Here is a 24445-nt window from a genome sequence, read left to right on the forward strand (position 1 = left end):
TGGGGAAGTGAGGGCACTACCTGGAAGTTGCCTGCATCGCTCATGCTTCTATCTCATTGGCCAGAAATGAGTCAGGGCTAGCTGCAAGGGAGGCAGGAATGACAGCCACACTCCTGTGTGGCAGGCATCCCGGGAGGACACAGCTCTCCCATGGAGGACTCTCATGTTCTGTCAACTTGTGCAGGGTAGTGGCCTATGTGTCCCATGCTGCTGTAGTTTTAGGGTAGATTCACATTCCTTTTCATGTCCAGTTATTAGATTTGCTGGATTATGACTTCTCATAATGTTCTCAATGTTCCACTTCCTAGAACATGTCAGGAAGAGCAGGTACTTTTTCATGTTCTTTTCTCCTGAGAAAGGACCTGCATGGTTTGAAGTTGAATAAAAAGTTGAATCCTGGCAAGCATAGTATTTTTTGTGGAAAACTACATGAAATGTTGATGTTAAACTTTAAAATTTATTTGTTGTGTTAAATTAAACACTCTGTTATAGCACACGTAAAGTATATACTAAAAGTTTAGCACTGATACAAAATCAGATGTTAAACTTGGGAAAAATTCTATCAGTTTACACACGTGCACGCTTGGCTTTTGTTTTTCATTGTGAAAAGGCTTATTTGATGTCCTGATCCTGCTTGTGAAACACAGATGTTCAGCCTGTGGGACCACCTTGGAGAATTGCTGCTGTTCTCTCTCAGGGGTGACCTCCCTTGCCTTAGTTGGGAGGCACTGCAGTGTCGTGGTCTTGAGGGACCCGGATCATGCCGGCTGCTCTGCGCCCCTGGGGGTGGGGTGAGAGGAGATGGAGGGGAAAGACCCCTTCTTTACCTCCGGCTCCTCCCCCACTGTCCTCAGCACCAGACACTGCAGCCTCTGTTCTCCTCTGCATTCCATCTCTCGTTTGCTTTATTAATTTGTGCTGAGTTTTTAATGGCCTGGTCCGAAGAAACCTACCCCTACCCTCCACCAACCCCATTACAGTTACCTGAGGTCCTTTCTGAGTTTTGCTCCCACACTTGCCGAATCCTGGAGTTTGGAGATGGAGCCCTGTCTTGGGAATGCTATAACAAAGTTCCATAGACTGGGGGCTTAAGCAAAAGGAGCTTATCTTCTCATGCTCCTGGGGCTTCAAGGTCCAAGAGCAAGGTGTCAGCAGGTTTGGTTTGTTCTGAGGCTTGTCTCCTTGGCTTCCTTCAGTGTCTTCCCATGGTAATCACCCTGTACCTGTCTAGGTTTAAATTCCCCTTCTTATAAGGACAGCTGTTGCCTGGCTGGTGGTGGTGCAGTAGACAGAGCATCAATCTGGGATGCTAAGGTCCCAGGTTCAAAGCCCTGAGGTTGCTGGCTTGAGTGTGGACTCATCCAGCTTGAGTGCAGGCTCACCGTCTTGAGCACTGGGTCACTGGCTTCAGCGCGGGCGGGGAATCATCCACATGATTCCATGGTCCCTGGCTTGAGCCCAAAGGTCACTGGCTAGAAGGCCAAGATCACTGGCTTGAGCAAGGGATCATTGGCTCAGCTGGAGCCCCCCTCCCGCCCCCCTCCTGGTCAAGGCATGTTTGAGGAGCAATGAACAACTAAAATGCCACAACTATGAGTTGGTGCTTCTCATCTCTCTCCCTTCCTGACTCTGTCTCTGTCTCTCTCTCTGTCGCTTAAAAAGAAAAAGGACAGCTGTTTTATTGGAATAGGGCTCACCCATATGACCTTACTTCACCGTTATTACCTCTTTAAAGACTCTGTCTTCTAATGCAGAAACAGCCTGAGTTCTGGATTAGGACTCCAATGTAGGAATGTGGGCTGGTATATATACTTCAGCCCACAGCAGGGCCCCGAATTTGTTTTTTCAGCAAGCTTCCTGGTGATTCTTAAAGTACATTTGAGAGCAGCAGTGTTGGAATAACAATAATTGGATGTTTTCTTTACACTTGGGACATGAGAGAGGATGCTGTCTTGTATTTGCTGTCCCTGTAGAATAAATGGTCAGGAAGCCAGGGTGTGGGTATGGGTGTGCAGGAGCACAGCTCACAGCCTGTGAGAGGAGGGAGCCCTCATGTTTTTGGTGACCCAGATCTGAGTGACACAGTCTGCCAGGATCTAGGCCCAGAACACAGAGCCACTGAGTTTTTTTTTTTTTTTTTTTTTGCTTCTTCGTCCTGACAGGTTCCCATTATATATTGATGTACTCAGGGCTGGTCCTCGCCTCTCAAATGCTGGGGTTGCTGCTGAATTTTTCTTAGCAACTCTCGAATATTGAGAATTAAAACTCAGAGCTCCTGGGAACTGTGGGATCAATTTCCCTGAAGATTCTTTTACTTCAGAATAATTAATTAAAAAAAAAGACTTTTAGAATTAGTCTCTGGAGTGTCTCCAAGGACAACCAGAGAGCGAGCAGGTGACACTCAAGTGAAGAGGGGCAGCCTGTCATTGGTGGAATGTGCGCCTCCCCGGCTCGCTGCTTCATGCGCATCTTACAATTGGGACAAGTAGGTAATGGAGTGAAAGCCTGTTTTAACGAACCATCATGCATGATTTAAAGCCAAAGCTGAAAAATTATAGCAACAGCGATTTGGGAAGACCATCAAGTGTCCAGTGTGTGCACACGCCGGGTTGTGCGGGGGTCGCCTTATTCATCATCCGCAGGCTTCTCTCTCTGCTCTCGACCTGTGGTGCAGTTCTGTTGTGTGTCTCCTCCTTAGTAGTGTGGTGTGAGCTCTGAAGGTGATTTAGAGCCGGTTTCTCACCGGGGACACTGTTGACCTTTCCCGATGATTCTTTGCTGTGGGGTCTGGCCTGGGCACTGTGGGTGTTCAGCAGCACCCCTGTCCCCTGTGCTCTGGATGCCTGGACCACTTCCCTCACTCCTGCACCTCCAGAATGTGACCCCCAAATTGTCTCAGCATCACCCCATGTCCCCTGGGGGGCAAAATTGCCCCACTTTGAGAACCTTTAGTTTGGAGGAAAATAGCCTTCTCTTTTCAGTTTTTTCTTATATTTATCTCTGAATCAATGCTAGCTTCAGACATGGAAAAAGAAGGTACAGATAGTTCTGCAATGGGGTACAAATATTCATGGAAAAAACACCCCTGAAATCTTCAAAATGCTAAGGATATGGGAAAACAGGATCAGGGCATTCTACTCAGTAGGTATGTAATCACACCAAGTTCTCAGTGTCACCGATATATATATATATATATATATATATATATATATATATATATATATATATATATATATATATATATAAAACGAAACCAGTTTTACGATAGGCTAATTGCTATAAATAAGAGTTAAGCTTCTATACCATTAACTATTAACTCTTTTTTTTTTTTTTTTACAGAGACAGAGAGTCAGAGAGAGGGATAGATAGGGACAGAAAGACAGGAACAGAGAGATGAGAAGCGTCAATCATTAGTTTTTCGTCGCGCATTGCGACACCTTAGTTGTTCATTGATTGCTTTCTCATATGTGCCTTGACCGCGGGCCTTCAGCAAACCGAGTAACCCCTTGCTTGAGCCAGCGACCTGAGGTCCAAGCTGGTGAGCTTTTGCTCAAACCAGATGAGCCCGCGCTCAAGCTGGCGACCTTGGGGTCTTGAACCTGGGTCCTTCTGCATCCCAGTCTGACGCTCTATCCACTGCACCACTGCCTGGTCAGGCTATGGCATTAACTCTTATTAATATTGTAACATTGTGGAACATTATAACAAAATGATGTGGAAGAAACAGTCTTACTTGAGGACATGCTCTGTATACATGTGGCTTTTTAACCCTAAATGAAAAAAAAAACCCAACTAAAAACCCCCCCAAAACAAAAACAAACAAACAAAAAAACAATTCTGTCAAAAGTACTCATCTAGTTAGTATCTTAAGTCTGAACAATGAATACCACATAAACACATTTTTAATAAAGAGAATATAAGTTGATTGGATAGAAGGAAGAATCAGGAGACAAGAGCAATAATCATGAAATCCTGACATGCAGGATTCCCATACAGTCAGCCTTCTAAGCAAATCTTGGGGTCAAACAGCACAAAGGGAAAAGTTGGGACATGAAGTTGCATTCTAGTATGCTGCATTTGGCTGAGTTTGGGGGTGTTGCATCCACAGCTGTTACGTGTGAATGTGAACTATTATGGGCCAGGAAACATTGCCTTGGAACTAATGTGGCGGTTCCATCAGCCCACGTCATTCTATGTTACTAGTCACAAACGTGTTTTGTGGAACTCATATTGAAGCTAGGTAGATTGTGCTTTTGAGGGCTTTGCAATTCACAGAGTATGGCTCTTGCTTGTTGTAGGGAATATGTTGAAAACCAGCCAAGTGGTTTATGTTGAAGTTACAAGAGTCACCAAGTTGGGTCTGGGTGCCCCCTGAGATTGGTTTTGATGCATTGAGAGTAAGTGGTCAACTAGTCATCACTAATAATGTGAGCCTCACATTAGATGATGTTCAGGTTTGCCTGTGAAAGGCTTCTATTGCTGCCGTCTCACTAGCTTCACAGTAGGAATAAGGACATGGTGTATTTATAGAAAAACACTTGATAGAAAAGGTCTGAGACTAAAATCTATCATTTCTTTCTTTATTTTTAAAGCACCTAAAGCTAGTATAATATATTGTGCTCTCTGAGGGGATCGTCAAGAAACCCAATAAATCATGTCTCCTGGTTGCATGTCTTGTGAGACACACAGGGAGGGGTCTCCAATGGGAGCATGCTGACCACCAGTCCTTGCACGGTGCTTGTCACAGTTCTGTGGAAATGTGTTCACAGTCACCAGTGGCCAAGGAGCCCTAAGACCCTGATATTCCTGTGAAGAGACTTGTATAAAATATTCTAGAACACATGAAGATTCTTAAAGAGCTGAGGGCATGCGTAAGGAGTCCCGTGTGGGTCAAGAAGGTGTGATTTAAGATCTTTCCCTTTCTCTAAGCCCACCCATGACTTTAGTTACAGGCACAACCCCTTCCCTGTACACCTGAGATTTCATACACTCCGGAGTCCAGCCCTTTCCTGGTGACAGTCACAAGCCATGGTTTCTACTGTAGACCTTTTGCTGGACAGGTGCCCAGGACTCATGCAGCCCCTCTTCTATCTCCAGGGTGCACGCTCCTTTTCTACGAGACCGATGGCAGGTCAGGGATAGATGCCACCAGCGTCCCCAAGCATGCCGTGTGGGTGGAGAACAGCATCGTGCAGGCTGTGCCTGAGCACCCTAAGAAGGACTTCGTCTTCTGCCTCAGCAACTCTCTGGGCGACGCCTTCCTCTTCCAGGTTTGTTGGGTTTTTCACGTCAAATCAGAATCAGATCCTTCTCTCCTGCCTGAGCACCTGGCCCTGTTTTCCTGGTAGTGGTGGGTTGTATCTGCTCCTTCTAGAAACAAAAGTGATGAAAGACAAAAGCAACCTCTCGATGGAATTGCAGGAATGATCAAATTCCCAGAAAGTTCTAAAGTAAAGCCCAAGGAGGGGTGTCATTTGAATTGGAGAACCTTGTTCTACGTGCCATGGATTTCATTGTGATCTTGATATCATTTGTGTCACACTTTAGAAAAGGGATCTGAGTTCCTTAATTTAGACAGGATTGAAGCTGTCAAGATTTTTCTATCATAATATGTTCTATTAGCAATCATAAAATAAAATAATGACATTCCAGAAATGACTAGCTGTTCCCAAATTGGGTCACTTTTTCATCTTATCAAATCTTTGTTCCCAGTGTTCTGGAAGAGTGACTGTTAATTGTATTATAAAACGTGCTATCATGCTAATCGCTTTGGAGTTACACATTTGATTTTATAGGGAATCCTTTGAGTTTGTTCAGTTGTGATACACTCTACTAGAACTTACTGTGGTATTTTTTAGGAAGGCTTCCTGCATTAATTTTTATAATCAGGAACTGCTCAAATGTTTATTCTATACTTCCTGTGTGCTGTGCCCATTGCTGTTAAGAATACCAAGAAAGGCCCTGGCCGGTTGGCTCAGCGGTAGAGCTTCGGCCTGGCGTGCGGGGGACCCAGGTTCGATTCCCGGCCAGGGCACATAGGAGAAGTGCCCATTTGCTTCTCCCCCCCCCCTCCCCCCCGTCTCTCTCTTCCCCTCCCGAAGCCAAGGCTCCATTGGAGCAAAGATGGCCCGGGCACTGGAGATGGCTCCTTGGCCTCTGCCCCAGGCACTAGAGTGGCTCTGGTCGCAAAAGAGCGACGCCCCAGAGGGGCAGAGCATCGCCCCCTGGTGGGCAGAGCGTTGCCGCTGGTGGGCGTGCCGGGTGGATCCCGGTTGGGCGCATGCGGGAGTCTGTCTGACTGTCTCTCCTCGTTTCCAGCTTCAGGGAAAAAAAAAAAATACCAAGAAAATTTTGACAAGAGTTCCTGTACTTAATGTGTTTACATTTAATACTGGAGCAACAGATATTTATAATGTGGTAAAGTCTGACAGTGAATATTATAGGAGAGCATAGGGATGAATAGGGTGAATTAGACAGTGACAATATTCCATGCAGGAGAGAGAGTTGAAACAAAGGCATGGAAGAGAGTAGTAGGTTATTTCAAAAACAAAGTTTTTGGGTTTGGTTCCTAAAGTTAGTTTTATTTGGGAAATTAAATTAATCAATATAAAATAGTGATTTTTGTTTGTGAGCAGAAAAAATGTTTTCCTTTCTTTAAATTTATGACATAAACACACATAAATAAGAGTGCACAAAACACACATGTATCACTCAATGATGTATCACAAAGTGAATCTGTAACCACCACCTAGGTCAAGAAACAGAAGTTTCTGGCACCCTATAAGTGACCCACTGCCCACATTCACACTTGCAGCCTACTAGTGGAATAGAGTGACTGTGTGTTTTATCATCCAAGTCACAGCACTTTTGTTTATCTGGGAATATCTTTACTTCACCTTCATTTTGCAAGGATAGTTTTGCTGGATATAAAATTCATGATTGACAGTCTTGTTTCAGTGCTTTAAAAATATCATTCCATTGCCATCTGGCCTCCATGGATTCTGATGAAAAATCATTTGTTAATCTTATGAGGATCCCTTTTATAGATAAGTTGCTTCTCTGTTTTTGCTTTGCGGATTTTGTCTTTTGTCTTTAAACGGTTGAATTATAATATAACTATTGATTTCTTTCAGTTTATTTCACCTGGAATTTATAGAGTGTCTTGCATGTGTATGAGGGATGTGTGTGTATGTGTGTGTGTGTTAAATCACATTTGTAAAGTTTTAAACCATTATTTCTTTGTGTGTGTGTGTGTGTTAAATCACATTTGTAAAGTTTTAAACCATTATTTCTTTGTGTGTGTGTGTGTGTGTGTGTGTGTGTGTGTGTGTGTGTGAGAGAGAGAGAGAGAGAGAGAGAGACAGATAAGGACAGATAGACAAGAAGGGAGAGAGATAAGAAGCATCAGCTCTTCGTTGCGGCACCTTAGTTGGTCATTGATTGCTTTCTCATATGCACCTTGACTGGGGGGCTATAGCAGAGCAAGTGACCCCTTGTTCAAGCCAGTGACTTTGGGCTCAAGTTGGTGAGCCTTGCTCAAACCAGATGAGCTCAAGTTCAAGCTGGTGACCTTGGGATTTTGAACCTGGGTCCTCTGCATCTCAGTCTGACACCCTATTCACTGTGTCACCGCCTGGTCAGGCAACTATTATTTCTTAAAATAGTTTTTCTGCCCATTTTTTCCTTTTCCTTCTGGGACTCTCATTATGTTTATCTTTGTATGCTTGATGGTATCCCAGAGGTCTCTAAGACTCTGTTCATCTTTCTTCATTCTTTTTTTGTTCTGTTCCCTAGACTGGATGTTCTCAATTGATCTACTTGAAGTTCACTGTTTTTTGTTTGTTTGTTTTTTTAGCTAGCTGAAATCTGCTTTTGAGCTCTGCTGTTAACATTTTCACTTGGTTATTCTACATTTCAACTCTATAATTTATATTTGGTTCTTTAAAAATAATTTTGGTTTGGTGAGATATCATTCTCAGTTTACTTCTTTAGACACGATTTTCATTAGTTCTTTGGAAATATTAAAAGTAGTGGATTTAATGTCTTTGTCTAGCAAGCCACCATCTGAACTTTCCCAGGGACAGTTTCTACTGAGTACTTCCTGTCTTGTTGTGTATGTGCTATACATTGCTGTTTCTTTACATATCTCATACTTTTCTAGTTGAAAACTGTGCTTTTTAAATATAGCAGATCCTCAAATAACATCATTTTGTTCAATGTTGTTTATTTTATTTTATTTTATTTTTTAATTTTATTTATTCATTTTTAAAGAGGAGAGAGAGAGAGGGAGAGACAGAGAGAGAGAAGGGGGGAGGAGCTGGAAGCATCAACTCCCATATGTGCCTTGACCAGGCAAGCCCAGGGTTTCGAACCGGCGACCTCAGCATTTCCAGGTCGACGCTTTATCCACTGCGCCACTACAGGTCTCAATGTTGTTTTTAATATAACATTGATGAGGTTCCATAGGAACTTATATCAGTTAGGCTATGGTAAAATTGGTTTTGTTATACATAATTTCGAAACAGTTCCCAGAGTCTATCAGTGACATTTAGTTAGGACTTACTCTCATATCCTGTGGCAACTACTGAAATCAGATTCCAACCCCACCCACCCCTAGAGCTTGTTGTTGGTTGTTGTAATTGTTGCTTGTTTAGTGACTTCTCTGAATAAAATCTTTATTCTTTGTCATGTGTGACCACTGAAGTGTTAATTTAGTGGTCAGCTAATGTTTGGAGAGATTTCCTCAAGTGCCTCCTAGTTTTTTCTAAATACCTCTGTGTCTTAAACACTCAGCTAGCTAACACTTCTGCCCTGGCCTTTAACTCTGCTTGCACAGAGCCTCAAGGTCAGCCGGGGGGTGGGGGGTAGAGGGGGAGAGGGGAGAAGATAGGATCTTTCAGGGTTTTCTGGGTATGTGCATAACCCTGTACACGTATGTAAGCTGCTGGATTCTTATGACTTGGGACATCTCATTCCCCAGATTTTCCTAATGTTTCTTGGTTATCTTCTTTTCTTTTGTTTGCCCCAGCTGCTGTCACTACCTCAGGTAGCTGTGACATTAAGCAGTTGTTACTAATTGTTTTTCACAAATACCACTGGAGTAAAGGCCGTTTGCAAGAATGAGTTCTGAGTCAGGTCAAATAGCAACAAGCCCCATGAATGCAGATTTCCTGTGAACTGCCAAAGAGGTCACATAATGACAGTTCTCTGAGAATGTTGTTTAGTGGGCCTCCAGATCCTTTCTGGCCTGTGTAATGGTTGCTAGACTGCTGGCTTTCACCTGGTTGTGGAAATCAGGGAGTGGAGGAAGGGAATAGGGCAAGCTAGAGTGCCCCCACATTTTCTATTCTTACTGAGATTTAACCATTTTCCCAATAAGTGTACCTCAGATTGTTGCAAGACCTAGTTTCCAGGATCCTGAAGAGTTGGATTTTTAAAGTGTTTGCTAGTGTTCTTATTACGGTTACAGAGGAGCAGTTTTTTGAGGTCCTGCTTTCCCTTGTGTTGAGGACAATCACCAGGACGCTATAGAAATGAGACAATCTGGGGACTTACAGCAACCCTATTAGCAGTAGTGTCAGGTTAACAGGTCTACGCTGCTTCTTATTACGGTTACAGAGGAGCAGTTTTTTGAGGTCCTGCTTTCCCTTGTGTTGAGGACAATCACCAGGACGCTATAGAAATGAGACAATCTGGGGACTTACAGCAACCCTATTAGCAGTAGTGTCAGGTTAACAGGTCTACGCTGCAACAGCTCCAGGCTAGTGGGGATTATGGCAATCTTTTCATGGGTACATTTGGTTTGGTTTCAGTTTTGGGGGACCATTAGCAATGATAACTGTGTGTGCTCTTGTGCCTGCGTTCAGGATATATGTCTGCATTGCTCTTGTTATGTACCTAGGAGAGGTCTTTCTGTGTCATGGGTTGTGTGACATTCAGGTTTACTAGATATCGCCCAATAGCTTCCAGAGTGGTTGAAATAATTAAACTCCAAACCGCAGCTTAGGAGAGTTCCACTTGTTCCCATCCTTGCTCACACTGGTGGTGTCAGAGCTTTTCTTTTTTAAGTGGTGAATGTGAAGAGGAGCACATCTTAATGGGGTTACTGGCCATTCCTTTATCACCTGTGTGAAGCCCTTATTTCCAGGTCCTGGTTTTTCATTGGGTTGCCTTTCTTTTCTTAATGGCCTGTGGCGGATTTTTACATGTTGCTTATGTCATCTCTTGGTTGATTATGTACATTGCAGATATCTTCTCCACTTTGTGCTTGCTTTTTCCTCTGTCCAAGGATGACCGCTGTCATGCCGAAACTTGCACATTTTAATGCATTCTCTTTTCTCAAGTCTTCCTTCGTGGGTTGTGCTTTGTGTGTTCTATTTGAAAAGTCGACATGCTTTGAGCCATGGAGATATTCTTCCATATAGTGGGTAAACCATTTTTTCTACTGCATCTGTATTGCTTTTTAATAATGAAGTGGAAATCCATTGGTAACAGTGAAAAGTGACTTCTTCTCATTCTTAGAATTAAGCCACTCACTGGGAATGTTTCTAAATTGTAATTTAACTTTGGCCACCCTGGGCCACTGCGCAGGTGAGATAATAGTCTGACTGGTTTCACTTGCACACCTCTGATCTGAATTCCTTTTAGAATGACCTTCCTGGCCATGAAATTGCTGGTGAAATCTAAATACCCAATTGATCGCATTACATAGAGTTCTTTTGTGGCAGCATAGGACCTTATTCAAGTAAACGTCTGTGTCCTCATATATGGTGAAATTTTTACACTCCTTATGTGGGATAGAGCACAGAGTAAACCTTTCAGAGAACATCACTACTTCTTGGAGCCCACAAGGGCATTCTGTACCTTCTACCGATGGGGATCCGCATAGCTCCGGGGGGCCCGTTTGAAAGAAGTTTGTGTGTGTGGGGTGAGGTGAACGCAGAGAGATCAGCCCGATGATGGAGTGATTGATAGACTACTCCAGTCCCACAGTTCCATGCAGTGCAGTCCCCAGAGCTGTGTGCTGCTGTTAAAATCCACCCTTGGAAGGAGCTTCGTGTTACCAGCTGCAGGAATAAAGGATTTTGTGTGCCGGCTGGAGGTGGGAACGCCCAAGTGTCTGAGCAGCCTACCCAGAAGGAGTGTCATGCTATGGGCAAGGGGCACCCACAACTCCTGCACTTATGCTGTCTAGAGTTCTTCCCTCTGACTGGATGCCAGAAATAGCGCCAGTTGCTCACAAAATACCATTTCCTCACAGTGCTCCATTCGCCTATTACTGGAAAATGTCACATACAGTTCCAAAAAGCTCAGTGACTTTTTTTTTTGGTAGCATATCCTAATTTGTATATTCAGTGCCTTGAGAACATACTTAGCCGGCAGGGTAAGAATCATACAATTATGTATCTAAAGCGTGGAAGATACTGTGTCTAAGGGTCATTGCCTTTCCATAGATTTTCTATTGCATTTTTCTCTTGTCATTTAGAAAGTCACTCATATGAGGTATAGCAGACATACTGAAAGAGCCTAGTAAAAAAAATAGTATTTACGCCATTCTGTTGAATTGGGGATTAGTGTGATAGGTTGCAAATTGAGTAACATCTAGAAAATGCTCCATAAATGTTACTTACAGTTACCAGTTAATTATAAAGAAAAAGACTGGTTCCCTATGTTCTACTTCAGTGAGTATCTTTCCAGAAGCTGAGTATGGCTCCCCTGGGAAGGCCCAAGGATTTGAGTTTTATCAGGCTGTAGGGAGCACATGAAAGTGCCAGGTCTGGTTCTACATGTCAGACTGGATGAGGGTTGTTAGGACAAGGGAAGCCAGCTTAGGGGAAACCTCAAAATCACCCTCCACCAGGAGGCATCGGTGGACTTGGGGGGGCGTGAGGGGTCTGACATGTTGGCCTGGAGTGGGCACCATGTCTTCAAGGCCCCTTGCATCTGGTCATCCATTGCCTGACTGCGCCTATGCTGGGAAGCTCCCAGCTTTTCAACAGTCCGCGTTGTAAGCCAACGCCAAGTTCTAGAAAGTTCTTCGTCATGTTGAGTCAGTTCTTTCTGGCGACTTTTGCCTTATCCCTTTGTTTCTGTAGTGTTTCCCAGAGTCTAAACCCAGTCTGCTGATTTTTTTCCCATGACCTTTTAACTGTTTGCAAACAGTTGTGACTAACCTCCGGCCATTAGTTAGGCATCCCCGCCTAAGGTGTCTGTTTTGTTTGCCGTCCCCCCCCCCCCCCCATTTGATTTCTGTTTCCTCTTCCTTGTCCTCCTGTAGGTAGCGTCTCCAATGCAGCCACCCCATAGAGCAGCCTGCCGCCCTCATTTCCCCCACAATGCGGGTCATCAAGTCCTGAATTTGTCAGAACCCACAGCAAACTGTCCAGTCATTCTGAGTGCAGTACTTGCAACCAGATGCTCTCCATTTTCATTGAGTAGATTTTTCAAACATCCCCCATGCAGTACTTATCTTTGTGGTACTTTTCCTTTTAAAGACGGTGCTGAAATCATCTTGGATCCTAATTTGTTCTTCCCTGGCATTTACACGCCTCTTAACATCTCGTTATCTGGAGATATGACAAGCTGAATGTTTGTCTTTCTCTTTGTTGGGCTAAGTGTTGCCTTCATCCATAGCTAAGTCCTCTCATTGCCCTGCCTCTAGCGAGACACTTCAGGAATATTACCCTTGGTTCTGGCATGGATTTGTTGTGGAGAAGGGTCCCCTGCAGGATGTGGGAGTCCCAGGCAAAATTTCTTCATCTATACAAAGAATTTGACTCACCCCAGATCAGTGTGTCCACAGCATTCTGGTAGTTCAGTCTCATGCAACCTTAGTGAAAAATTACAGGTAAGCTGCTGAGAATGACCCACTCACCATACGTTTATAGCTGAGAGTCCCTTAGGGCTTCCTATTGAAACTGCACAGGAGGTACAGGACCAGAGAACTGCCTGGAGGGGTCACAGTGCACAGTCCTCCTGGCTCTGAGACCTTTCACGAAGGGGGCCCCATTTGCTGAGCTCTCCCAGCAGTGTGGATGGAGAGTATGGATGAACTCGCAGATTGGTCATCACAGACAACACATGGCCTGCTGTTGGTGTGTTTAAAGGTTTCCACACACATGATAAAAGTATAGTACAGAAGTGTAATTGTCGCCACACCAGACGTGAGTATATAATTTGTGTGCTAGTATGTGTCATCCAAATAATATGTTACTGCCAGCATTTGTCTTTCTTTTGACATTGTTTGTATTAAGTCATATGAGCACATTGTTTTAGAAAATTCAGTGGACTTTAAAGATTTTATTTGTTGATTTTTAGAGAGAGGAGAGAGGAAGAAAGTGGGGGGAGGTGTGGGAAGCATCAACTCACAGTAGTTGTTTCTCATATGTGCCTTGATCCTGTAAGGCCAGGATTTTGAACTGGTGACCTCAGCATTCCAGGTCAATGCATTATCCACTGTGCCACCACAGGTCAGACTTTAAATTAACTTAAAGTGAACTTGTCTTTCCTTACCCACTCCCTCCTGCCTCACTTCCTGAGAGCAGCTATGATCAACTATTTTAGCTGGCTGTTTGTTGTTTTTAATTCCTTTTACCCTCGATTTCATTAACCTATTTAGACTATTTCTTATTTGACTTTGGACACTAATTACTGACCTTTGTGGTAGATGAGTATTTAACCGTACGATATTACAAGTCCTCCTTTTCTCATTCCTGTGTCGTCGTATGAAAATTTAAGATTGACTCAGTATTGTTCCCTTTTATGCTGTGTGATGTTCTGATACAGTGAAGACCAGATATATAGTATTAGCCGCTCAGCCAAACAGTGAACTATAATTTTATTGCCTGTTTTGAACAACTTTTCTTTTTCCTGGAGTTAATAATGGTCTCTCTCTCTCTCTCTCTCTCTCTCTCTCTCTCTCTTTCTCTCTTTCTCTCTTTCTCCTGCCCAGTTTGCTTATTTCTCCTGGTCACTTAGCAGTCTTTTCTAAATCTCCGTGTGTCAGGTCATTGGTCAGGACTGTTGTTTCCCCCGAGCCTGTTCTCCCTCCTGCACCCCTTCCGCCTCCCGCTCCCACCTGGCCACCTGGGCTTCCTGTCACCACCCTGGTGAGATTCCTGGCCTACAAGTCTTTCATCTCAATAAAGCCTTCATTTTTGTTAAAAACAAACAAACAAACAAACATACAAACAAACACAAACTTGTAGTGACTCCCTACAGCATGGTTCCTACTTGGAGATGTCTTCTACCTCCTGCTTAAATTGTAGTTGAGTTCTTTGGAATTGTGGTTTAGAGATCATTTCCCCTCTGTTACCCTATTTTCTGAGCTCATTCTCATTGCTGAATACCTTGCTTGGGCTTCAGTCTTTTCTTCTGAAGCTTGAGAATCATTTCCTTATCATGGATGTTGTGATTCTTCATGGTGATCTGCCTTCTATGGAAGTTTTAATTTTCGTTCTATATATTTTTTATTCCTAAAAGCTTCCCTCCCTTCCTCCCCCCTTCCTTCTTCCTTCCCTCCCTCTCTCCCTCCCTCCCTCCCTCCTCCTCCCTCCCTCCTCCCTCCCTTCTCCCTCCCTCCTCCCTCCCTCCCTTCCTCCTTCCTTTCCTTCTTCCCTCCCTCCCTCCTTTTTGTCTCATGGCTCCTTTCCCACTGTGACCTGGGCACTAGTTTGTTCACAGCTTTGGATTCTGTTGTGTCTCTGAGGGTGGTTTCCAGGCAGCTGTCTAGGCTTCCAACATTGTTTCTCTTTCTCTGGTGCCTTTTCTGCTGCGTGCTTTGGGTCTCCGCCTTTCCTATGGGGGGCACTGTCATCAACACCTGGTGATACTTGAGTGTCTGATCATTTTTAAGTGTGAGATTCCAAAGAGGGCGTGGGCATTGTCTGTGTGCCTTGTCATATGCTGGGCTGTTGGATGAGGGAGTCCAGGTGACAACAGTGGTTGGTTGGCCTCTTTAGGGTAGTTCAGCTTTGCCCCTGAAGGGTTCTGCCACTGCTGCTCACTGGGGAGGCTTCTGTTTATTGTCCTGTTTGCAGCGAAGTTTCTGTGTTCGTGCTGGCTTCCTGAAGTCCAGAGTCTGTCTTGTCCAAGGAAGTTGCCATGGCTGGGTGACAGGGAGGGGGTGGGCTGGTGGTGCTCGGTTGCATGACTATCCCTGTAGAAGAGGGAACCCATAGTACAGGTATGGAGTGATATCTCTAATTCTCTTTACATATAGGAAGAATGATAGCTTGATTAAGTCTTATATAAATAAAACCCCGAAACACATTATACACATATGAGACCAATGAGAAGACTGTCTTTTTTTATTTTTATTTTTGTATTTTTTCGAAGTTAGAAGCAGGGAGGCAGTCAGACAGATTTCTACATGTGCCTGACCTGGATCCATCCAGCATGCCCACCAGAGGGCAACGCTCTGCCCATCGGGGGCGCTGCTCCATTGCGGCCGGAGCCATTCTAGTGTCTGAGGTGGAGGCCATGGAGCCGTCCTCAGCGCCTGGGCTAACTTTGTGCCAATGGAGCCTCGGCTGCGGGAGGAGAAGAGAGAGACAGAGAGGAAGGAGAGGGGGAGGGGTGGAGAAGCAGATGGTCGCTTCTCCTGTGTGCCCTGACTGGGAATCGAACCCAGGACTTCCATATGCCGGGCCAACGCTCTATCGCAGAGCCAACTGGCCAGGGTGAGAAGACTGTCTTTAAAAATTCATACAGGGACTTGATTCCCAGTTAGCCTTGTAGGAACACATAACCCCGTTCCCTTTCTTTGTGTCCTTTTAACATTGAAAAATGTTCAACCCACTTTACAATTAATTATTTCTGTGCTTCTATAAAATCAGATTATCTTTAATTTTAGTTTCCTAGGGTCTGGAGTGTATTTGCCAGTATTTCTCTTGTTTAAAGTGAATTTCCCTTTTTCTGCCACTCATGTAAACCATTGATTATCTCAGCCACCCAGTCGCAGACCCTCCATTCTGCTGGGCAACTGGAGCTAGATCTCCTTAGAGACACAATGAAGCCCCGAGCTTCCCCTTACCCTGCACTCAAAGGGGCTCTTGTGCAAAATGAACTTTTTCCCTGCTGATTGTGTTCCTCTGTCAGCTAGAACTTGGCTCATTGCCCTCACTGAACTTCATACAGTATTTATAGTGTCCCCGAAGGCAAGGGAGGCACCAGGGAACACACCCTCTCTACCTGTCTCCTTCTGTCTGCTCAGTGGATGGGGATGAGTGTGGGGGAAGCTGAGGGGGTGCCGTGGGATAGCCCCTCCTTCCTGCCTCTTGACCACCAGAGCCCAATGGTAGACCTGCTGTTGCTAAACTTGCCTGGGTCCGAGGTGGTGCAGGGGAGAGAGAGCCTTTGAGAAGCTTTCAGCAGCACGCCCACGCTGCGGCTCTGGAGGGCCACGCTGGAGAGCGCCGGGCAGTTGGTCGCCCGCCCTGACCCATGGGAATTGCGGGGCATGCACACTGCCGCGAAGTGTTCTGAGAGTTGCTGTCCTGTGGATCTGCCCACCCTGTCATCCTCACGGCGCTCTGTGCGGCCCCTGGGAAAGTGCACACTGTTGAGAAGCTCCTTCAGTGAACGGTGCTCTTAGAAGTGGACTTGGCTTCCATGGGAGCGAGGGGCCCAGACTGCTGTTACCTTCAGACAGGACGGCCGAGCGGGAGTTCTCCCCAATGGAACTGCCCGCAGCCACTCAGCCAAAGAGTTTGGAGGCTTGAGGCATCCCCCGTGGCAGAAATAGCCGATGGCTAAATTTTTTATGAAGTTGTGAGCACACTTTTCTATGTGTCTTTCTCTAGTTATGAAGCTTGGTTTATTTTTCCTTCTTTTTTTTCTTAAAACATTTTAAATTGTGGTAAAATGGATGGTTGATGTGTTACAAGCTGGGCACCCCCATGTCATACCCTCATGTGACCAGCATCCAGACCAAGAAGCAGAACACGACCAGCACTCAGAGCCCCCCACCCCACCCCCCGTGGTTCCTTCTGGGTGCCACCCCTCCCCCCAAGGCACCCAAGGCCAACTCCTCTGACTTCCTGCAGATGTATTAGCGTTGCTGTGTGTGTGTATGTTGTAGTCTGAGCTCTCGTACGTCCCACTCCTTCCCTCAGTATGCGCAAGCGGTCACTGGGCTCCTACTCATCGCTGTAGTGTTTTATCGTGTGCTTCGACCACACGTCCCTTGTCCATCCTGTTGCTGACGGGGCATGAAGACTTGCCAGTTCCCCCTGTTACACAGTGTGCGGCTGTGGACGTTTTGGTACACACATTTTGATGAGTGCATGGGTGCATACAAATGTGACTCAGGGTCATCTGGAAACACAGACACAATTTGTTTGCCCAGGATTGTAAGTGTGGGGTCACAGGCGTGTGTCTATTCAACTTGAGAAGGCAGTGCTGGCCTCTTTCCAGAGCACTTACGCCATTCACTCCCCAGCTGCTGGCTCCATCTTGCCAACACTCAGTGTTTTCTTCTTGGGAGCTTTTTCTGAAAGAAACCAAACCAGATTGTAGTTCCCTCTGGGCCAACTCCCTCCATTCTCTAATAAAAAAGGGGGAAGCTGACCCCATCCAGCAACATACCCACTCCAGGGTCAGACATTTCGTTGTACCAGAAGCAAGCTGGTGCTGGTGGCTGTAGTCACCCATGGGGAGACCGCAACCTCTTTCTTTTTCTTGTGTAACTTTAAAACGACAAAGTATAATGTGATTACTTTCCAAGAGATGAATGTTAAAAATTTGGCACTCTTTAACTCTTACAAACATAAAGGGGTGGGAGGTATCACTTCTTCTTTCTGGTGAGTAAAGCAGTTCGGGGGTTCAAGCTTCCAAATGTAAGGGAAATGCATCCTTGCAATGGACTGAAAATAAAATTTAGAAAATGTGAATCTTAGCTAATACACAGTGACAGTGAGTGTCCGCTGGAATTGAAAAGTACAAAGATCAGTCTTCTGTTCGGTCCTGTATATTCTCTCCTAAATTGTAAGTTGTTTCTTCACCTGCAAGTGTTTACCTTTGAATGTCAAGGCTCCCCCCTCCCCCCCACATTCGCTGCTCTCTCAGCTGGCACTCCTGCTCTAGCATGTGGGAGTCTCCTTCCCACACAGGCAGGTCTTGTTAAAACGTTACAAGTGCAGGCCCTTGGGTTCCTCCAGCATTAGCGCTGCACTGTTGGCCAACACCATTTGTAATATTTGCTGCGGTTTTTCGTGGGACACAGAACTGGGGACATGCAGAAACAGCAGAGGTCCCCGCGCCAGGGGTGGCTTGACTCATGTTTCAGGTGCCCTGTCGTGTGTGCGTAAGGTCCTGTTAATAAAAGTTTGTCTGCAGACCATCACTCCAGTGAGTTAGGAAACTAAGGATGCAACAGAAAAAACTCCGTGTTTAGTACTGAAGTGGCCAGTAGGCCCTTTCTTCAGATGTGCTAACTTCGGAGCGTTTATTTAACTTCCCTGGTTGAGAGGATGCTTGGGAAAGTCTGGCCCCTCTGCACTGATACTACTCGTTGACAGAGGTCCTGAAGAATCCGTGATGATGTGTTAGTGCACACAAGCTGTCCCCCCCACACTGGTTCTCAGGCTTTTGCTTCCCAGAGGACCCTGAGTCACAGCTGTTACACGCTGAGGTGGCCCGCCCATGGGTGGCTGTCACCCTCTGTTTTCTGTAAATGGTCTCTTGACCTGGCCATTCCTAGTGGCTGGAGTGCTGCCGGGTGGCTCTTCCTGGACACTTCCCTGTGTCCCCAGGAAAGTTTTGCTTTTGGCTACTTTGAGCCACTTCCCCATCCCAAATTGTATCATTGTTCCTTAACTTTGGGGTGAGACCTGTGGGTTTGGGTCACAGTGGTTCACTGGGGGCAGGCTGGCTGTGTATTGTGTCCTCCTCGGCCAGGGATGGCCCCTGGTGTCACTCTGCCCTTGAGGCTGACTGGTCCTCTCTGAAAACTGACCGTTGCTTCCTAGCAACGCTCTTATTTAGAAACTAAGCCTTCAGTGTAGGATTATCACAAATGTAACGAACTACCACAGACTGGGTGTCTCATAAGCAACAGAAATTTATTTCTCTCATTGCAGAGGCTGGAAGTCAAACCAGGGTACTGATGTGGTTGGGTCGTGGTCAGGCCTGTTCATTCATAGCTGGCGACTTTGCCATGTCCTCATGTGGCAGAAGGGGTAGTTAGCTCTCTGTTCTCTTGTTTTAAGGGCATGAATTTCTGCGTGAGGCTCTGTCCTCTTAACCTAATCACTGCCTACCTCCTAACACCATCACATCCATCACATTGTAGGGTGGGATTTCAGTGGTTGAATTTGGAGGGGATATAAAATTTAGTCCATTGCAACAAGTAGGTTCAGTAAGTATGTTGTGCGAGCAGACATGGTGGCTTTATGCTGGCAGCCGTGGGCACTGGTGGTGTCCATGTCTGACACGAGACACTCAGTGATGGCGGGGTCCGACCCAAGATGCTCGCTGGTGAGTTGTACTGGTGGTCTGCAGCAGATGGTCAGGAAGGTGAGCATCCCCTCGGGTCTGTAGACCCCGTCCCCTTGATCCTAGCCACAGCCCCTCTGAGGTACATGGCTTGTTCCGGTTACCTGAGAGGCAGCTGTTTTCCCCTTTACCCTCCCGTACAGACCACCAGCCAGACGGAGCTAGAGAACTGGGTCACTGCCATCCACTCTGCCTGCTCGGCTGCGGTTGCAAGGCACCACCACAAGGAGGACACGCTCCGGCTGCTCAAGTCGGAGATCAAGAAGCTGGAGCAGAAGATCGACATGGATGAGAAGATGAAGAAGATGGGTGAGATGCAGCTGTCTTCCGTCACCGACTCCAAGAAGAAGAAGACGATACTGGACCAGGTAATCGCCCTCTGTGTCTAGATGGGGGCCGGATCCTCAGTCTCTCACGTGTGTCGGCTCCTTGGTGTCGCGTTATGGGCTGTTGTCTAGGCTGCTTAGTTATTGGGATAGGCGGGCTTCACCGCGGTTGCTGCTTGTCAGTAGCTAATGGGAACAGTATCACGCTGGAGGCTGAAGGCAGAGGTCTGAGAGAAGCCTCTGGGGTGCTGTGCTCGGGCACTTGTCCTTGGAAGGCCCGTGCCTTCATCCCCATGCCATCGGGGAGATGGGCACTCAGCTGTGGGGTCCACTCTAGACTCCTCAGTCAATGTAGAAGTCTAGATTTAGAAAATGTGGAATATGTTTTTAAAAATACCTATATAATTGCTATATGTTAGCATTGGTATATCTCATGCTACCGGGGACGTTTTGACCTTTGATTCAACTGTTTTAAAGTCAGCAAGAGCCACCGAGCATCGCTCTGAGACTTTGTCCTCGAGTTTAGGGAGTAAATGCTGTTTGAATCATACGTGGAACAGCATGGGGTCTTCCGCATTTTCCTCCCTCTTTCTCCCTTCTGTACCTGACACTGTATTTTATAACATTTGTGTTGGGTAAAACTTAGCATTTGTCTTCCCTTTCCCTCACCTTTCTTTTCCCCATGTTCTCACCACCAGATCTTTGTCTGGGAGCAGAACCTCGAGCAGTTCCAAATGGACCTGTTTCGGTACCGCTGTTACTTAGCCAGCCTGCAGGGCGGGGAGCTGCCGAACCCCAAACGGCTCCTGGCGTTCGCAAGCCGCCCGACCAAGGTGGCCATGGGCCGCCTGGGGATCTTCTCTGTGTCGTCCTTCCATGCCCTGGTGAGTAGCCGATGAGGAGTTCTTGACAAAGAGTCCATCCCGAGCAGAACCCGGCAGGACCCTGCTGGGTTCTCTTGGTTTGCTGCTGGGGGTGGATTTTTTTTTTTCTTCTTCTTTTCTGAAGCTGGAAACGGGGAGAGACAGTCAGACAGACTCCCGCATGTGCCTGACCGGGATCCACCTGGCACGCCCACCATGGGGCGGCGCTCTGCCCACCAGGGGGCGATGCTCTGCCCCTCCGGGGCATTGCTCTGCCGCGACCAGAGCCACTCTAGCGCCTGGGGCAGAGGCCAAGGAGCCATCCCCAGCGCCCGGGCCATCTTTGCTCCAATGGAGCCTCAGCTGCGGGAGGGGAAGAGAGAGACAGAGAGGAAGGAGGGGGGCGGGGTGGAGAAGCAAATGGGTGCTTCTCCTATGTGCCCTGGCCGGGAATCGAACCCAGGTCCCCCGCACGCCAGGCCGACAGGCCGATGCTCTACTGCTGAACCAACCGGCCAGGGCCTTGGGGGTGGATTTTGATGTGTCCGCCGTCTGTGGCGGGCTCAGACCCCTGACTTTGCTCGGCAGTGTCTTCCTTCTGCCCCTCCAGATGGGTCTGGTTGTTGTGCAGAGAAAATAGGAAAGGGGTTGTCGTGAGAGATCGTTGCTTGTCATGTTTGTTGATGATTCATGTCATCTTTGGGCAGGGTCATTTTTTATTTTAACCCAGGTACAATTTTTTTTTTATATTAACCTTATGGAAGTGGTAAGTGGAGGACTCTCTCATACATGGGTCTGTCCTGCCTCATCTTTCTCTCTCTCTTGGATATGTTCTCTCTCTCTCTGTCTCCCATGAATGTGTTCTCTCTCTGTCTTTCTTTGTCTCTCTCTCTCTCACATGGATGTGTCCTCTCTCTCTCCCCCTGGCTGTGTTCTCTCTCTCTCTCTCTCTCTCTCTCTCTCTCACACACACACACACACACACACACACACACACACACACACATGGATGTGTTCTCTGTCTCTCTCACACGCACAGACTTGCACAGTGCATATTGAACACAACTCTCTTTGGAGACCGCCCTTCTCATTCTATTTTCGTCACAGTCTTCACAGCCATCAATACTTAACGCATTTGAGGAAAACAAAGACCTTCCATGACTTACGTGCACAACCTACGTACTTGGTTGGGGAGAGGGTTTCCGTCTGACCCCTGAAGTGTGTTTGTAGTCTGCAATTTCATGCACTTGCTAAACTGCAAGCAGCTTTCTGCACTCTTGGTCCCTTCTCAAACATTGGCAGGGAAGTAATAGGGCTTCCATGGATACGTGTGAATACCCACATAATGTGTGCTACACATGAGCATGTTGCTGTGGGATCACACGTGCGGTCTCAGGGTCCAGAAGCCGCTGGAGAGCCTGCGCCCTGCTGTTGTGGCCTGTGGTCAGCTGGCTCTGCGATTGAATTCCCAGTGAGCTGTGATTCTGCCAGATGCATTTGTCTGTCTTTGTAAATAGGTTAGCATCACCGTTCAGATAATAAGGGTAGATTTACATTTTTTAAAGAAGTCTTAAACCCATTTCTGGAATTATTAAACCTGGTGTCCTGAGTTCTACTAATGACTGCGCAGGCTGGTCTGCCTGGCCTGGCGCTCCAGTCCTATTTTTAGTGGTGACGGACGGATCAGCGCTGTGACTGGTGAGTCTAGGAAATGCTCTGTGCCTCTGGGACTGTTTCTGCGATCTGGACCCTAATCTGTGACTCGGCCCAATCTCGATTTGCTTATTTGGCAAATAAATTGGGATAACAGTTCCTCACTTAACCCCTTGTAAGAATGTCGTAAGTTGGGGGATCGCCTTTAGAAAGGCATCTCCCGCCGCCCAGGAAGTTGCGTGAGCGTTGATACTCAGTCTCCAGCCTCCCGGAGCGCTGCCTCTTACTGGGCTGGGTGGGTTTTAGAGATACTCATTTTGCTGTTTACTTAAAACTTCTGTGCTTTAATTAGTTTCTTCAAAGCCAGCGCAGCCAATCTTCCAAGGAGGGGACATGGCAGATGCTTTATCCACTGAGCCTCCTGGCTAGGGTATGGCACTCTGTTCTCCATTCTTTTACTGTGAGACCTGGGTTTCTGTGTGTCCCTGCAGACTTCCCCTGCCCATGAGAGTTTCAGTTCAGGCAAGCCTGTTGTGTGCCCATGCGGTCCTGTTGGTTTCCTCTTTCTCAATATATATGAGTTTTGTGGACTTCCTTTTGATGGACAGCTGTGGAAATCTGGCCAGCTGTGGAGTTGGCATGGGAAGGTCAGTAACTCTTCTGAGGTTTTTGGTCAGTGATTTTTAAAGAAGAATATCTCATTCTGTGTGTGCAACTCTCTCTTTTTTAATTTTTTCATTGGTTTGGAGAGAGAGGAGGGGAGACGGTAAGGGAGAGAATGGGGAGAGAGAAAGAAGCATAAACTCATTGCTTCACTTTAGTTGTTCCATTTAGTTGTGCACTCATTGGTTGCTTCTCATATGTGTCCCAACCGGGGGTTAAACTCGCAACCCCTGGTGTACTGGAATGATGCTTTATCCACTGAGCCACCTGGCCAGGGTATGGCACTCTGTTCTCCATTCTTTTACTGTGAGACCTGGGTTTCTGTGTGTCCCTACACAGACTTACCCTGTCCATTAGAGTTTCAGTTCAGACAAGCCTGTTGTGTGCCCATGCGGTCCTGTTGGTGACTTCGGTGCCTGTGGGAGCCCAGGCACGAAAAGCTTCAGGCTGATTTGTGGGATATTGTCGTTTGACCCCAGAGAAATTTTTTCCCCTTGGGGTTGAAACCGTCTTCAATTTAGCCTTTGTCCAGACACATTTCCCCCCTGCTTTTCAGTGGAAGAGTCCTGGGAGGAGGCGAGGAGGGCCACAAGGCTTGGGGGAGGAGATGTGAGCTACAGTTTACATCCCATTCACAGGAGGGCTTTCCTGATACTCCGTGATTTGCGGTAATTAACTGAAGGGTCCCGGCTGTGCTCTGTGGAAGAAGGTTATCATTGTTCATGTTTGCACAGATGAGCAGAATGATAGAGTAATCAGGCTCCGCCACAAAGGGAGGCATTGTCTGGGCAAGATCATTGAGAAACTCAGAGCTCTTATCCAGTGGGACTTCTGCCAGCTTCCCCCCTGACCCAAAATCCCTTTGCTCATTTTGAGTCATTATTGTCTTGGCGGTAGTAGTTTACAAGGCCCCCACCGATTTAGAATAGTTACTGTAAGAACCTCGCATAAAGAGCCTGTTTGTTAAAGAGGCTAAACCCATTCACAGGTCAGCTGAGAACACGGCATTATTTATGATTGCACAAGTTTCTCTTCCTGACTCTGTTTCTCTACGGTTGTAAACTAAAGCGTGGACATTTCATTGCTGTTGCTACATTGTCGTGTAGGACATCTGCTTTTGCTTTCCGATGTTTGTTTATTTGTTCATTCACCACAGATGTGTGTGAGTGGCGTGTCCGTTACTCTCCTCGTGATTAGAGTCGTGGCACCAGGCAGCCCCAAGTTTCTGTCCTGTGGTCTTACATATAATATAATGTAATGTTGTATTCTTGTGGGAAAGGGAGATAATAAACAAGTAAGCAATTAAACAAACGCCGTGAGTACAGATATTGGTAAGTGTATGGGGGAAGTAAGCTGTGAAATATATTGATTTTGTGTGTGTGTGTGTGTGTGTGTGTGTCTGTATTTACTGTGGGCATATATCTCTTTATGTATTGATTTCTCTAT

The 24445-nt window shown here is 46.3% G+C and overlaps 1 protein-coding gene across 8 annotated transcripts in view; it reads left to right on the forward strand.

The window, feature by feature from the left end:
• TIAM1 (TIAM Rac1 associated GEF 1) overlaps positions 1-24445 on the forward strand; it is a 315885-nt gene that overhangs the window by 219818 nt on the left and 71622 nt on the right. For all 8 annotated transcript variants that reach the window (XM_066370374.1, XM_066370373.1, XM_066370370.1 and 5 more), the window contains 3 exons: positions 5098-5270; positions 19638-19862; positions 20519-20704. In XM_066370374.1, the coding sequence (XP_066226471.1) occupies positions 5098-5270; positions 19638-19862; positions 20519-20704 (584 nt within the window). The remainder of the gene's footprint in view (positions 1-5097; positions 5271-19637; positions 19863-20518; positions 20705-24445) is intronic.

This window comes from Saccopteryx leptura, chromosome 2 (assembly GCF_036850995.1).
Source record: "Saccopteryx leptura isolate mSacLep1 chromosome 2, mSacLep1_pri_phased_curated, whole genome shotgun sequence".
NCBI classification, from domain to species: domain Eukaryota; kingdom Metazoa; phylum Chordata; class Mammalia; order Chiroptera; family Emballonuridae; genus Saccopteryx; species Saccopteryx leptura.